The 15086-nt window shown below is 44.4% G+C and overlaps 1 protein-coding gene across 3 annotated transcripts in view; it reads left to right on the forward strand.

Moving 5' to 3' along the window:
• CSTPP1 (centriolar satellite-associated tubulin polyglutamylase complex regulator 1) overlaps window positions 1-15086 on the forward strand; it is a 131524-nt gene that overhangs the window by 103762 nt on the left and 12676 nt on the right. For all 3 annotated transcript variants that reach the window (XM_090033093.1, XM_090033094.1, XM_090033095.1), the window contains exons 4-5: window positions 8101-8185; window positions 14505-14590. In XM_090033093.1, the coding sequence (XP_089889219.1) occupies window positions 8101-8185; window positions 14505-14590 (171 nt within the window). The remainder of the gene's footprint in view (window positions 1-8100; window positions 8186-14504; window positions 14591-15086) is intronic.

Consider the following 15086-nt stretch of genomic DNA (forward strand, 5'->3'; position numbering starts at 1 on the left):
TGAACAGAGTTTTATTATAGTTACTCATAATGACTTAAGCTCTTGCAACTAATAGGGCCATTACTGTACAGCTCTTTGATCTGCTCCTCATACCATAATAATTCAGAGACTGTGACTGCTACAGCATATGTGTCTGCAACCCACACAAGGGTCCTTCATCACCAAGGCCTGCCTCATTTTCCCCTGCACTTCCTCCACCATAGAACAAATTAAAAGTTACCTATTCCCACCCAGTAAAGGAATGCAATTCCTCAGTTGAAATACAGTCCTGCTGTCAAGTGTAATTTATTAACATAGACTTAGCCATCTGCAAATCCCTCAAATAGAGTAGTTAAAATATCTTGAGCTTTAGTTCAGATCAAGTGGAACATGAAGTTTCAGGCTTTTCCACAAAAAAAAAAAATAGACAAACGAAAAAGGAGGGAAAAAAGCCCCTAACATGCTTCATTCTTTGGCGGCATTTGTTTGAAATGCATCCTTTACCAATTTCCTTTCCATGCACACAGGATAGGAAAGGCTTGATCGACAAGATACTAGAAGTGTGCCTCTTCTTTGCTTAAAGAAAATAGGTCTGTGATTAGCACATCCACCCACATCTAGTCCCTCTTCTGCTCCTGGGGATTCAAGCCTGTTTCCCACAAGAATGCACTAACCACCTGGCTAAAGAGTAGAAACACCCCCAGAAGAGGTATAGTCTGATCATTAGGGTACTTTTGGGGGTTACAAGATACTACTTGAATCTTCGCAGCCAGAAGGGACTAGAACCTAGGTAGCCTACATTCTGAGTAAGAGTGCACTAGCTGCTGGGTAAGCCTGGGGACACCACCACCAGCCTTGTGATCCTAGCCCTCCATAAAGCTTTTCCAGTTGAAAATGTTCTGTTCACAGATGTTTTCAGAATAACTGAAGCTGCATTTAAAAAAAATCAAACTTAGTATTCGTCAAAGAGAAAAAAAACTCCATACATTATACCACGCCACTGCTCAACTCTAGTTTAGAGCCAGCCCTCTTGCACTTGGCCTCAGCCTGCTCTGACCGAGCTGGCTCTGCCCCTTTGCTGAGGAGCCTCCACCTAAGACTTCTACACAGCAAGGTGCCACAGGGCATCTTTCTCCAGTAATTCTCAGTCTCAGCATTTTTCCAACAATTCTTTTCAACTCCCTCATTCTCCAGCAGCCCCCTATAGCAGCTTCTGTCTGTAATAACTCCTACTATTACTCCCTCAGAGAAGTCTCTCCAGGTAACTCTTACCAGAACCCTGGTGCTTCCTCTAACATCTTAACGTGCCTTTCATAGCTTCCATCTACAGCTTCATTGTAGCCGGGTGCTTTCTATCAGGTCCCATCACATGGCGACTAAAAAGCCACAAGTGAAGAATCCTTTACCTTTTACAGTAGCTGGCTGGGATACGACTGTGGCTAATGTTCTTCTCAGGTTTGAAGATTGAGGAGCCTTAAGAAAGTGTAGATAAAAAGGCATCTTATTGTTACAACTAAATGTTTCAGCCACTGTAATTATTTTAATGGATGAAATTTGCCTCTGAATGGCCAGAACTTTTAAGTCCATGTAAAACAAAGGCTCCATGTGTGGCATAGACTTTTACATTAGCTCTTGGTACAGGGCTGATTTTTACCCAATCTGACTGGTGTACCTAAGAAACCCTGTTTTAAAATACAAAACTATTTTGAACTAATGTAGCAGAAACCAGTCTTGGGTAGCTAATGTCTTTTTTCCATGAGCCACTGCAAAAAGCAGCCAGAGTTTCTCTTTACTTCTCCCTTTCTGATTTTCCTAGACTCTTAGGTTTGTTTTCCAGCCATTTTGGGAATTACACAAATGCACCAAGTGCAGAGTGGTTCCAAGTGTGTGGATGCGTGCGTGTGTGTGTGCATACATGCTCACACATACTTTAAAGGACAACTATTTTTAGCATGTCTTTATGTAATTGCCATTCTTAATGATGGAAATAATTGTGTGAGCTGCTGGTTTGTTTTTGTTTGGAAAAATGAAGAAAATCAAATTTTAAAGTAAGACAAATGCACATCCTGGCTCTGGTTTCTATTTATTTTATAGCTGTTCTTGTCAGTGGAAAAAGCAAATTAGTCAAAGAAATAACTCTTTAATGTTTTTGTTTTCTTCAGTGTTCTTATGCAAACAACCCCCCATCTAACAAAGACAGGATTTTCCACTGCTGGTTCATTAAATCTTTCAGGGCAAAATTTTATAAATACTAAAGTGAAAGAGAAAAATATTCATAAACATTTTTTTTTACATTTAAACATTTTAAAATCAGTGTTTAAGTTTGAGGCATGGACTCTTTTTCTAGAATATCCATTGTTCAAATTGGTTGTATTCTTAATGTTTGCCTGGGAGGCCAAGCTGTTGGCTTCATGTGAACTAGGTGAACCCAAAGTGTATCCCATGAGCAAAAACACATACAGTTAGTAGTACTGCGAGTTCTTATTCCGTTGTGATATGTGACATTTTTCCTAAAACACTAGCTCCTTGAGGCAACTGATTATAAAAGACCTTATAAAACACGCTCACAAAATCAGACAGAAGCCAATCAAAGAACACCCCAAATTATTATTTTTTCACTATCTTGCTATATTTAAAACAGTCTCATGACCCTTGAATATTTGGTGTTAACAATACTGACTCTATTGTACATAAATAGAGCCTGAAGAAATATTTTGTCCCTGCTGCACTTCACCATCCTCCCTGGGCTGGGCTGCTATTCAGTATTAAAAGTAAAGCAGGACATAATGGACATGTCTACATGAGACATCTATAGTTGACTAATTAACTGCAGTAAATGTCTCAGCATCTACATGTGCATCCCTATTAGGGTGCAGGAAACTGCTGCGGTGTTTTTTCATGCACAGCAGTGCATGTGTAGGCACCAACCTAGCTGGCTAGGGCATGAGGGTGCTTCAGTGGGGGGGGCTGCCTGCTGGCTAACCCTGCAAAGAAGCACCCTTATGCCTCAGCCAGCCCCTCCACAACGTATTGAGCCCGGTCAGAGCAGCCTCGGGCTGGCAGGCTGACTCCCTGGGCCCCCTGCCAGCCAAGGCTGCTCTGCCCTAGCTCAATGTGCCACAGTCCAGGTGCATGTGTAAGGTGTACCCAGGAGCTTCCTGGTAGCAGTAAACTGCAAAGCAATAAGCTTTGTAGTTTATTGTTGCATATTAATGGCATGCATAGATACACCCAGTGAGCTGTGTTTTAAGCACATCAGGAGCAGCCCAAAAGGTCCTGTTAGAAAAATTTGGGCACCCTCTTAGGGTGCATCCAGATGAGCCTGCCCATGCCTCTTGCTGCATATCATTTAAAGGTAAAGAGAGTCATTAACACTTGTGGAATGAAGAGTTTAGAAGGAATCAAGCAAATTATAATGAGCCATGAAGTCAATTGACTCTGTCACTGCTGCATGAATAGAAGTTCTGCTGCTGTTGCAAGGCAATTGGCTTTAAACTTTGGAGGGACGAGGAATCAGAGGGGCTGCAAGTGCACCCCCCACCCCAGATCTGCCACTCCCCATTGTCATTCATAGGGCACACATCAGTGAAGTAACCAGGGAGCACATGTGGTCTGTCAGGTACATGTAGTAGGAAAAACATGTGGTGAGAAGTAGAAGCTTCTTAGCCAGAATCCAAGGAAGGATTAGAAATTTGCTACAGCCTTTTTTACTTTCTAGCTGTAAAGATGGTACATTTGGCCACAAGCTGGCCTATTTTTTCCAGGACTGTACTATCTGGGCAAACGTTTACTTCATGTCAGAATATCTGAGATGTGAAGAAAAGTGTAATTCATGCACTGTAGACAATGAAACCATGTCAGGTAGGTTGGATCAGGTGGAAAACAAGCAAATATCTCTGTGGAATGATGACATCTGGCATTCAGGACTGGACAGATATTGGAGGATAGGAAGTGTGATTAAATGCTTAGGGAAGGAGCCTGACAAATTAGAAAAACAAGGTGCTTTTCATATTGTTCCATGGTCTTCCTCTGTGACCTTAGCCAAGCCTCTTAATTTCTCCGAACCTAATGCGGATAACTCTTTCATCTACTTCTTAGTGTGTTATGAGAATGAATTACTATTTCAGATCACTCTGAGGTGCTTTGATTAGTCACTCTTTGGTAGCAGGGCAAAGTGTTATTCAGTTCAATTGTAAATGTTTATGGTGAGCACTCAAGCTTCAATATCTCTTGGTCTGTGCCTGAGCACTTGGGACTTCAGAAGCTGTTTCAGTTTGGGGGATATGGTAGAGAGCACATGGATGACTTCCCTGTGTTATGGGGTCAGGGCGAAAGTCTCTGTGATGTAGTTCATTTGTTCCTGGAACTCTAGATACAGTCATTTGTGGTAGCAGCTAAAGTGGCACTTGTGGATTCCAGTTTGCACTCATTCTGACGGGTACCTTCCATCTTCTCTTTCTTCTCTCATAGTACGGCAGTGAACATTATTTACTCAGCTGTGGCTTGGATTTGAGCCTCAGTGCCCTGGAGACAGGAAGGAGTGGTGTGGTCATGCACCAAAACTGTCCTTGTTTATTCCAAGGAAAGCTTGGCAGACAGGGTGGGTGCATGGGCAAGGGTAATTTTTTTGCCTGGTCTTCAGTGACCCCATTCCTGCGAGCAGGAAAACAATCATCACCGCAAAGAGCAGACACTTCCTAAAGGCTGCGGTGATCCTTTCTGATGTAGTGGGTACCCATCTCTAGTCTGAGTAAGTGATACAACTTGTTGGTCAGTCTCACTTCTGACTTGCTTTGAATTCCAAAAGGATTTGCCCACATTGGTGCCCACAGACTACTTGAAGGGCACCCTGTCTTCTGACATGAGAATGAATTCCGTCTTTTTTATCCTCAGGCCACCAGGTTTCTCTGCACTGGTCCTTTGTGGTCTGCAGCCCTGATCTAGGCAGGTTACCTGCTCCTAGACTGAAATAGTAGTTCCTTCTTTGTTTTCCCTGACAAAAGAGTTCTCATCTGATAGTCCAGCTCCCTCCTTTGGAGGATGATCTTTCTCCATGGATGAGAGAGTAATTTGTAAAGCTTTGTGGTTCATCTTTTTAGACTGTGGAAAAGTGTTACCTGGCAAAGAGTACGAGTTCTGTGATTAAGGTCATTTAAAACTACAGTCTGAAGATCCTGTCCTTGTCACTGAGGATACAATAAATATTCCAAAAGAGCATTTTCATGGATGACTTCTAACCTCGGTGTATCTGTACCCTGCCAGATACACTGAGCCTACTGAAAATTATCACTGAGCTTTGTGAACCTGGTGGAGCCAGGTATATTTCTTAGAAGCCTTAGGCCAAATTTTCTTTTGGTGTAAATGAACTCAGAGAAGTCAGTAGTGAGCCAGAGAATTGGTTCTCTTTGCTGGTTCTTGGGTGACAGTGAGCTGGAGCTGATTAGTGTATACATTAAACCATATGCCCATCTTTCAGTAACTGGGACCTTTCCAAGGGACATTTTTGAGACTATATCTGAATATTTATCTATAGATATATAGATATACCTGAATATACCTGATTCCCAAGAATTGCTTCCTTGGAACTGAGTAGTCAACACTTCAGTAGAAGATCCAAAGCACTTCACTGCATGTCATAGTTAACATGCAGAAATAGTCTTTCACTGAAGAACCAAGTAGCATCTGTCATAGAGGAGCTTCACGTGGAGCCTACGCTTTAGGACAGGGGTGGGCAAAATGGCATATCTGGCCAGTGGCCAGACTCCATTTCCCAGCAGCCCCTGCCCACATCGCTGTGGCTGGTTTCCATGGATACCCCAGCAAGGGCAGTGGTGGCCAAGGTTTCCATGAAGACCAGCGTGGGCAGGGTGTATGGCTGGGCAGGGAGCTGTGCCAGGGCCTGGCCTGGGATCTTGTGGCAGTGACAGTGTGGTCTGGAGCCAAGGCAGAACTGTTATCTGCCGCTCAGAAGATCCCAGTGCCATGATCCGCTGTCACTGCCACAAGATCCCAACCCCGGAGCAGCAGCCCGCCCAACCATGCACCCTTGCAGAGCTGTGGGGGCCAGTCTCCACAGTGCTGTCACAGCCCCACCAGTGCTGGGGTCTCCATGGAAACTGGCTTCAACCTGGGCAGGGGCTGCCAAGCAGCAATCTGACTTTGCCTGCCCCTGCTTTAGGGTCCACCAAGGTTGCAGGAATGTCAGCGCTGCTGCAGTAATTACACTCAGCTCAGCATTCACACCATTAGTGGTAGAAGACAGGTTCTTTCCTGTTTATCAGCACATTGGGGTGGTTGCACAAATCTTCACAATGGTGCTTCAGTCCCAGCATTGTCTGGGCCTTCCTTGTTACACAGCAGATGTATGGGTACAGAGTTTGCCTTCCCAGTCCTTGACAGAAAGTGACTGTACTTTACACCAAGAATAGCTGTCTTGTGGGGTGATGTGTAACCCACTACATACTATGTCCCTTGGACAAGTCATTGTTTATCATACAACCCTCTAAGTCAGGGGAGCAAGGTTTTGCAGTATGGGGGGTGCAGCTGCAATTGAGCTTAGCTTGAGCATGGGCTGCTTCCAACCTGGCCAGAGCTGTGGAGCTGGATCCACCATGCCCCCCCACAGTGCCACCATCACTGCTTCTCACCACCAGTTGGGCAAAGTCCGCCTTCCCCAAAACGCTGCAGAAGCCCTGTCTCCAGGCCAGATAAAATGGCTCTGTGGTTGCCAACCCCTTCTCTGAGTGTCCCTCAGTAGTGGTTACAGAGGAGTTTGATGGCATCAGTCAACCTATCTCAACCAAAAAGAGGTTTAAATTGAGAAAAATAGGACACCTAGGAGAGCACCCTTTTTCCAGTAACAGATTAAAAAGAAAAAGCTGTGATCTGATGTTGCTGAGAGTCCTTCTGCAATGTTTCTTTAGTCACCATTAAACATGGCAAAGTACTAATTTGGCTGGCAGGAGCCACTGTGGTGCTCATACCTGCCCCTTTTACTCTCTGAGGCAGTCAGGCTTTCAGGAGTTGAGGGCCATCATCAATGATACTTACTAGAAAATGCATCAGCTGGATATCTGGAACAGGAGTTTTGTGGGCTACTGCATGCTTATAGCTAACTGTAATAAAAAAGCTCAAGCCCTGCACTTCACTTCTGATGCCTTTGCCCTTTGGATTCCCGCCCAGACTGCTGCTTGGCTCTGACTCTACCACTGGCTCTTTCTTCCATAGTTTGCATACTTATGTATATAGAAATACTGCAAAATTGCTGCTCTTCAGCTGGTCCTTTCCTTAACTCTATTCCACAACCTTTTGGACTGTGAACATACAATCATACAAAGCTTTTTGACATCAGTATGTTTCCATTCCCTGGGGATTCCATAAACCTCCCTGAGTTCACCTCTCTTAGTCTCCTACTGAACCACAGAGGCCATTCCTGACCAATCTCTCACAGAGCAGCTCCCTAAAACATGACTCATTTCGTTGCCCTGCTTGTATACTTTGGATCTTTGTTCTGTGCTTCCTATAATACAGTGACCAGATTTGTACACATTATTCCAAAAGAGGACATCCAGCTGCGTTACTGGATGCTAAAGTAATAATGTCTGTGGGTTTCTAGTCCATAGCTTTCCATATACAACCAAAGACCTTGTTTGCCTTTGTTACTGCTGCCAGATGTTCTGCAGATGGTTTTCAAGCATATTGCGGTGAACGTTACCGTGCCAGTGAATTTCAGCAAATTTTAAGAAGCTCTGAAATGATTTCTTTTTCCAGATAATTATACGCAAGTTAAACCAAGCTGGGTTGATACTTGATACTTTCCAATTTTGTTACCTTTTATTACCCCAAATCACTACCTGCTATCAGTTCACTCTGATGGATTCACTTCAGTACTCTCCTTTTGTCAGGTCTTTTTCTGGCTGCTTTGTTGGAATTGCCATCTAAAAGGCACAAAAATTTGCCAAAAATTATGGGAGTTCCACTATGTTTATTACTAATTTTGCATTAATTGTAGTCTTGACTCCCTCAAGAAAATAAGAGTGGGCCTTTTTTTGAGAGAAGGAGGAAGGGGAAGGGACAACCTCAAAAAAGATTCTGATGCTCCCCCCTTTGTTTCTGATGTAGATTTGCTGACTGCGAAGGACTACCACTGCTTGCTGCAGCTGCTGTGCCCTGACTTTCCAATGGAACTCACTCAGAAAGCAGCAAGGTGGGTCTTCATCTCCTCCTCTTTCTAGGGTTAGATCAACCCTATGCTATGGCTTTAGTCGCTACAGCTAAATAGATTCAAATGTGAGCATGGACATTTAACCAAAAGGCCAGAATTATTTGTGGAGACATCATGATTTGAGGTTGAATAGCATTTTCACCCATAAGAAGTGGTCTGCCAGGGAATGACATAGCACAGTGATGCTAAGGTCCACAATGTTGTTATTGACCTCGTCTAGATGCAGAAAATGAGCCATGTTTAAAACAGTATTAGCTGGCACATTTTTAATTAACCTGATTTTAAACTCTATTTTAGATCAAGTTTATCTCTGAAAATGTGTTAATTTTCCTCCCAACATTCACCATGACTAGCCAACACTTTCTAAAGACTTCAATCGGCAATAGCATTCAAAATAATGGTGATTAAGAACATGTTAGCCAACCTGTTAGAAAATACAGTTTATGTTTCTATCTTAGATAGAGCTTAGAGGGGATAAGTGGCTCAGGATACTGGGAACATCATATGGAGCTTTTGCCTCTCAGTCACTGGTTACTGACTATTAGACTTCTGTTGGTAATGGTGAAATGAAGTGGGGGCATTGATCCAAATGCTGTCAGGCATAAGTGCATGTCAACCACAAGATAACAATATATGTGGTCTTCTTACTGGCTACCTAGCTCAGAACATAAGCAGTGGAGACTGGACTCTCTCTAGCCCCAGATATGGTCCTTCCAGGGCCAGGTCAGGCACTTGAGCAAGACAGTGGCTGCTGTCTGTGTCATTCCTGTTCTATGGATAAAGAGGCCTTCAGTTTCTAGGCAGCAATCTATCACCTCTCATCAGCATCATAGTCCTGTGAAACATGAACAAAAGAGAGCAAAAGAGATGTGTAATCCATCTGCTGGTACATCCACGCCGCTCTTTTTTGAAGTCTTCCTCCCTGAGCACTGCTGTCCCAGCTGGAATGCACTTAATGCTATTAAATCCAGCTAAAACTAAGACTAGAGAGCTGTTCTGCTCTGTCCTATCAGTGAGGAATCCTGCACTTCCTGTCTCCCCTAGTGTAGCCTCCTGCACTAGACCAAGAAGAAATACTAGAGCTGTAGCAAAGATTTTTTTTGCTACAATCTTGCATGGAGATGCAAAAGCACCATCCCACACATGGGCCTGTATTGTAAAGGGCTCCAGCTGAGTTGAGCAAAGATTTGGGAAACAGCATGACAGGGAAACTTCAGAGTATCTACACATATTATGATGTTTGTGTCAAGGAATTTAATCCACAAGGCTGTTGTAAACTAGAGGCCCTATTCAGGGGTAGGCTTCCCACAACTGCGCCACTCTGTGTGTGTTAGAGACAGACTAGCCCGGGTTTCAGAGCAGGTGTGCAAGAGAAATGAGATCTCCATCTGAGGCACCCTAGCTCAGGTGGGAATGACCTCACTCCTGCCTGTTTAGACTTACACACACATTAATACTGTTTTGTTAATCACTAATCCAGTTGAACAAGGTTAATAAAACCAATTTCTGTTCAAAACTGGCTTCCTTTTTTGTTTCCATCCACAGTTCTGTCTCCTTTTCTTCGTCCCTCATCCTGGTCTGCATTTTTCCACCAATGCTGTCTCTCTACTTTCTCTCTTCCCTATAAGTTTCACAGGTTAAAACAGACAAGCTTTAATGGACCAATTCTGCTATCACAGAGTATGGGCATTATGAATGCTAACCTTTTCACAGGCTGAGCACCCCACACAGCTGTGATTGCTTTGCTTTGGGAAGGAGAATGCACTCAGGAGTATCAGTAGCAGCAGTCAGTGATTAAGTTGGGGATCCTGAAATCATAGGTACTGTCAGGGCTCCCTCCCTTCCAAGGCGGGAAGGTGAGTAACCACAAGTCACACACCAGGGTCAAAGCAACGAGTATACCTTTTATTGTGAGTAACAGCAAAATAGTCTAACAGCAGCAACTCGCTACAAAACCACTAGTGCATCGGGCTGGAGGAAAGGCACTCCCCACCCTGTCCTAAGTCATTACCTGACTTGTCTCGGGAACCCCAACCTGCATCCAGGGTGGTGAGACGGTCTCCTTTATCAGGTCCTCAGCCTTGTCCTTCCCCAAAGTGATTCCACCAGGGGCCTAGTTCTCATGACTTTTATCCTTTTACTCCCACTCCCTATCTCTTTGGGGTCTCCAATCAAAGCAGAGTCTAGCCCAATTACTTTTTAGGGATTAGAGCAAATCTATTGTTTCATGCTGCAAAGCTGTCATTTAGACATGCTGCAAAGCTAATATTTCGAAGTTCTCTTTCCAGAGTCGTTAGTCCAAGCAAGAGCAGTTCCTCTTTCCAGAGCCATTGGGTCATGCAAGAGCAGTTCCTCTTTCTAACTTTATCCAAAGAACAAGAACACCAGATGCATTAGGTCATTACCCTGTGGCTCCTGGGTTCCACAAAGCTGACCCCCCGCTCCGGGATGCCAGCTTAGCTTCCCCCAGAACCCTTTTCGGGACAGGCCTTACATAGTGTTAGGAAGAGACTAGCCTTCTGAGTAGCCTCAGAGCTGCATGACTGAGATGATCTCACAATATAGCATGATCCACTCTTCCAGGAGTTGTTGCTATGCATTGATAACAAACACTGGAAGAGAACAAGGTCAGGAAATGTCATGGCAAAAGAACAGAAGCAACAACAATATAAGGTTTTATTGGCACCAAAACACAGGGAGCCTAGTTCTTCTAGGTGAAGTGCAGATCTTCTTGCCACACCCAAGGGAGAACCAGACTAGTAGCTATTTCCTTAAGGCCCTGGAAGCCCTGATATTCAGTAGGACAGTAGCTATGCAGAAAGTTTGAAGAGTTTAATCTTCAGAAGTGCTGTCTGGCTTGCAGAGTCTTTTACTTAGAGAAAGATGTGGAGAAGAGGGATTTTCTGGTTTGATGCCATAAACAAGGGCCTGTATCTGAGCCCCTACTTCTGCATGCCGTAAACTGAATTTAAAAAAAGAGTCTCCCTGCTGTCTTCAAGTTCTCTGTTTATTGTAGGCTGTTAACAGCAGAAAGCAAGCCGAGTCCCAAGAGACCCACCTGCGAGGGTGAACTACTCATGAGTAAATGCTCCCAGGCAAGTTTCTACAAGTCCAGGAAAGCAGGAGCAGATTTGCTGCTAATGGCAGCAACTTGCTCTCGCTTCCTGGGACCCTGCAATGGGCCCCTGCCACCACCAAAGGGAGCTCTAGACTCCCACTGGGTGCTAACCCCGGGGCTGGCAGGGAGAACTGGGGCAGGAGACAGCTGGAGGAGCTGTGGAAGAACCTGCAGCTGCCCAGCTGTGCCTGCCTCTCCCTGCTCAACCCAAATCAACACTGAAACAGTGTCAAAACTCTGAAACAGATTTGGAACAGTGATCCAAAATACAGAAATGAATCAGTGTCCCTCCAAAACGGCTGAATCTGAAACAGAAACGAAACACAGCTGTTTCACACATCCCTAATCCTTATCTCCCAACCACAGGGCTTGAGCTGGGAGATAAGGATCTCCCAGTCCCTGCTCCCTGATTGTGATCTTGGATCAGGGGGCTTGAAGCTCTCTGCTGCTGGGACAGGGGAGCATAATCCTTGCCTAGGCTCCTGTGGCAGAGCCCACCCCAGCAGTAGACAGCTCTTGGGGACAGAAAGTAATCTCCCGCTGCCTGCTGGCTGACTGACCAGGAGCAGATTTGCTCACAATCAGTCAGCTACATGAGTGGCACTGCACATTAACTAATCGCAAGTAAATAAGTTTGCAGGTAGCAAATTTACTCACGATTAGTGAAGTTTACTGTCTTGTAAGCATGTGCACATATAGATGTGCATGTTTACTGTGCAGTAAACTATGCTACTGCATAGTAAAGCCTCCCATGTTGACACACACAGTGTCTCTTAATCTTTAATAGAAGCAGATAAGTGAAAAAGACATGAACAGTCCTCCTTCCCACCTGTAACCTAGAACCCATCCTGAGATTTTCGCTAGTTAGCAGATTATGGAGTTCTTTCATTGGCAGAGTAATCCCAGCCTTCTGCCAAACAAGCCTGCTTGATTCCTGCCAGGCCAATACACTTGCCACACAACCCCTCAAGGGAAGGCCCCTTTTTTAATTCCTTCTGGAGAGTTTGTTTTCTTGGTTTTCATCATTCTCTAGACATGTAAAAGGATGTCATCTGTACCCTAAAGTGCATAAAATCTAATTCAGACAAGCAGAAAGAGAGAGTCAAGGATGCTCCAAAATATCATCCCCTAGCAGAGATCCTGGAAGTCAGAACTGGATATTTGGACTTTGCTTGCTGGGGTTATGGACCCCCTGTGGCTAGGATTCTCCTCACACCCAGCATTTTAGGAGAGATGCACAGACATGTTGCAAGTGGGGCTTTCCCAGCATCCCTGACTGCAATCAGCTGGCTGTTTGAGAGAAAGAGCCCAGCTGCAGGCAGTCTCCTCTTAAGTGACCGCCCTGGATTTACACTTTTCTCAGCCTTTCTGGAGTGCAGATGCCTTAGCCAACTGGAGCTGGTATCCAGCACCAGAGTGCACCTGCTTTTAGTTAGACAATTCCCCCTCATATAAACAGCTGCATAGTTCTCCATCCTGGCTTTATGACTTTCTGTAACAGCGAGAGTGTCTCAGCAAACTCAGATTAATACCAATTCCCTGCTGCTCTTCTATAAGTGGAAGAGAGGTTTGCTGCTGTTGCAGCAAAGGCAACCCCTTGCAGCTTTAGATTTCACAAGTGAAATTAGTTGGTTACCATGATGGTAAAACTGCACTTCCTGTCCATAAAATGGGAGCATAGCATAACCCTCTCATTACTCTCATCCTGCTCAGGGAAGGAGAAATGCATTGGTCAAAGCTATAGAGACTGCGCTTTGAGAGTGTGCAGATCATTAGCCAGAGGAAGGGATCCCAGCTTCTCAGTGATGTGGCCTGTAGCATTTCCAGTGCTCCAAGAGTAGTTTGAAATGCCAGCAGCTAAGTTGAATTGCCTAGGAGATGAAGATGCTCTGCCTGCCAGCTTCAAAGCCATCTCCTTGATGTGGCCACTGACAATCTCAGTAACATACTTATTAGTGAGAATTAAGAACTGAAGCTGCTGCTCTAGACAGGAAGAGGAGGAGGTGGTGGTTTCTGGGACATAATAAATAAATCAGAAGCACTTTGACATCTTCAAAGGGTTTTGTTTTAAACAGTGGCTTTTCTCCTGGGGACCCTCTTAGCCCCAGTCTTTCTTCTTTGAGATAATTAATTCAAGCTGCTCTGCATGCTTGAGTTTGCTACAGTGAACTGAGCTGATCTGAGTGGCAGGGAAGGCAGTCTTTTGCACAAACAGGTCCTTTAGCACCCTTCTAATGCACCCCCTCACGCTGCTTCCTAGAGCCTTCCAGGAGCTAGAGCATAAACCCCAAAGCCCTTTGCCACCCATCCCTTCTTGGGTATCAGAGGTTATACCTTCCCTGTTCTTTCCCTTCTCTCTTTGTCAGAACAGAGCTATATTGTCTCCTGTTTAATACTGTCTCCTCTTTAGCTGGTTTCTCCTTCCTCTTACAGTAGTGGTGGTGAGAATATTGTTTCTGTGGTTTCACTTCTGTAAACCTGCTGGCTTTAGTCCTTACAGGGCTGTGAAATTGAGAGGTTCCACCAGAAGATTACAGAAAAGACTTCACTACTGCCTCTGTCATATCTTTATGTCCTGTGTGACCTTAGCTAATATTATCTATATTTATGTTGTGGGTGACTGCAGTTCCATAGCTGTGCCTGGTACTTTAGAGACAATGAAGCTGCATTGCTTTGGAGCTGCCCCCAAGGGCTTTTCAGTCTCCAAGAGACATGACACAAGGGCATGCAGGGGAGACAACTTCATTTGTTAAGTGGGACATTATTGCACACAAAGCACTTAGGGTGTTACTTGTTCATGCAAGGTGCATGTTGTACTATTTTCCTTTCTAATAACCTGGGATTTGCTTGAAATAAAAGTGGGAGTTACTTTACAGGTCACCCTCAGATATTTAGAAAATTGCCTCATTTGCAAAACTCTGTTACAGATATAGGGCCTCATTCTTCTTTCATTGTGCTAATTTTACACTATTTTAGCTCCATTCTCTTCAGCACATTTGCTCTTGGTTTACCCCAGTATGAGATCAGACTCAGTCCTGCCATTTATACACCCTATACAGTCCCCTTGAAGGCTCACCCGCCTCCTAGGTCTGGAACCTCTGTCCTGGTCTAAGGAGAAGGAGATGTTTGGAAACCATCATCTTTTTTGTGTTTGTTGAGTTGTTTCTCTTCTCTCTTTCTCAGGATTGTGCTGATGGATGATGCCATGGATTGCTTGATGTCTTTTTCTGATTTCCTCTTTGCCTTCCAGATCCAGTTCTACTACTCAGGTGAGCCCAGACCACTGGGAAGCTAATGTCTTGCCTGCTGCGCTAGCTTGTGTCTTTCTGTTACAACCTCTCAGCCTTGTATCTCTTGCACTCTTTTTGAAACTGAGAAACGGAAATACTTTTTCACACAAAGCACACAAATAATTTGTGGAACTTACTGCTGCAGGACCCCACTGGAGTCAGGAGAACTGTAATGGTATATCATTTACTTTTTAAGAAGAGCCTTGTAAGGAGTACAGTCCCTTACACCTTGGAATATATGCCAATTCTTACTTATCAGTATTTGCGAAGAAACTTTCCATGTGGCAACTTTTCTTACAACTGCCTCATGCATATTTCTTCCTCTGAAGGAGCTGGTACTGACCTCTACTGGAGAGAGGCCTATTTGTTATGCAATGTGAAACCATGCTGCTGGAGACAGGATGATGGATTAGGTGGTTTGTTGGTCTGATCAAGTTCTATATTTCTAGCAATTGAAGACAGGCCCCGTCCATAG

The sequence above is a fragment of the Crocodylus siamensis genome, chromosome 2, assembly GCF_052110815.1.
Source record: "Crocodylus siamensis isolate JL-2025a chromosome 2, ASM5211081v1, whole genome shotgun sequence".
NCBI classification, from domain to species: domain Eukaryota; kingdom Metazoa; phylum Chordata; order Crocodylia; family Crocodylidae; genus Crocodylus; species Crocodylus siamensis.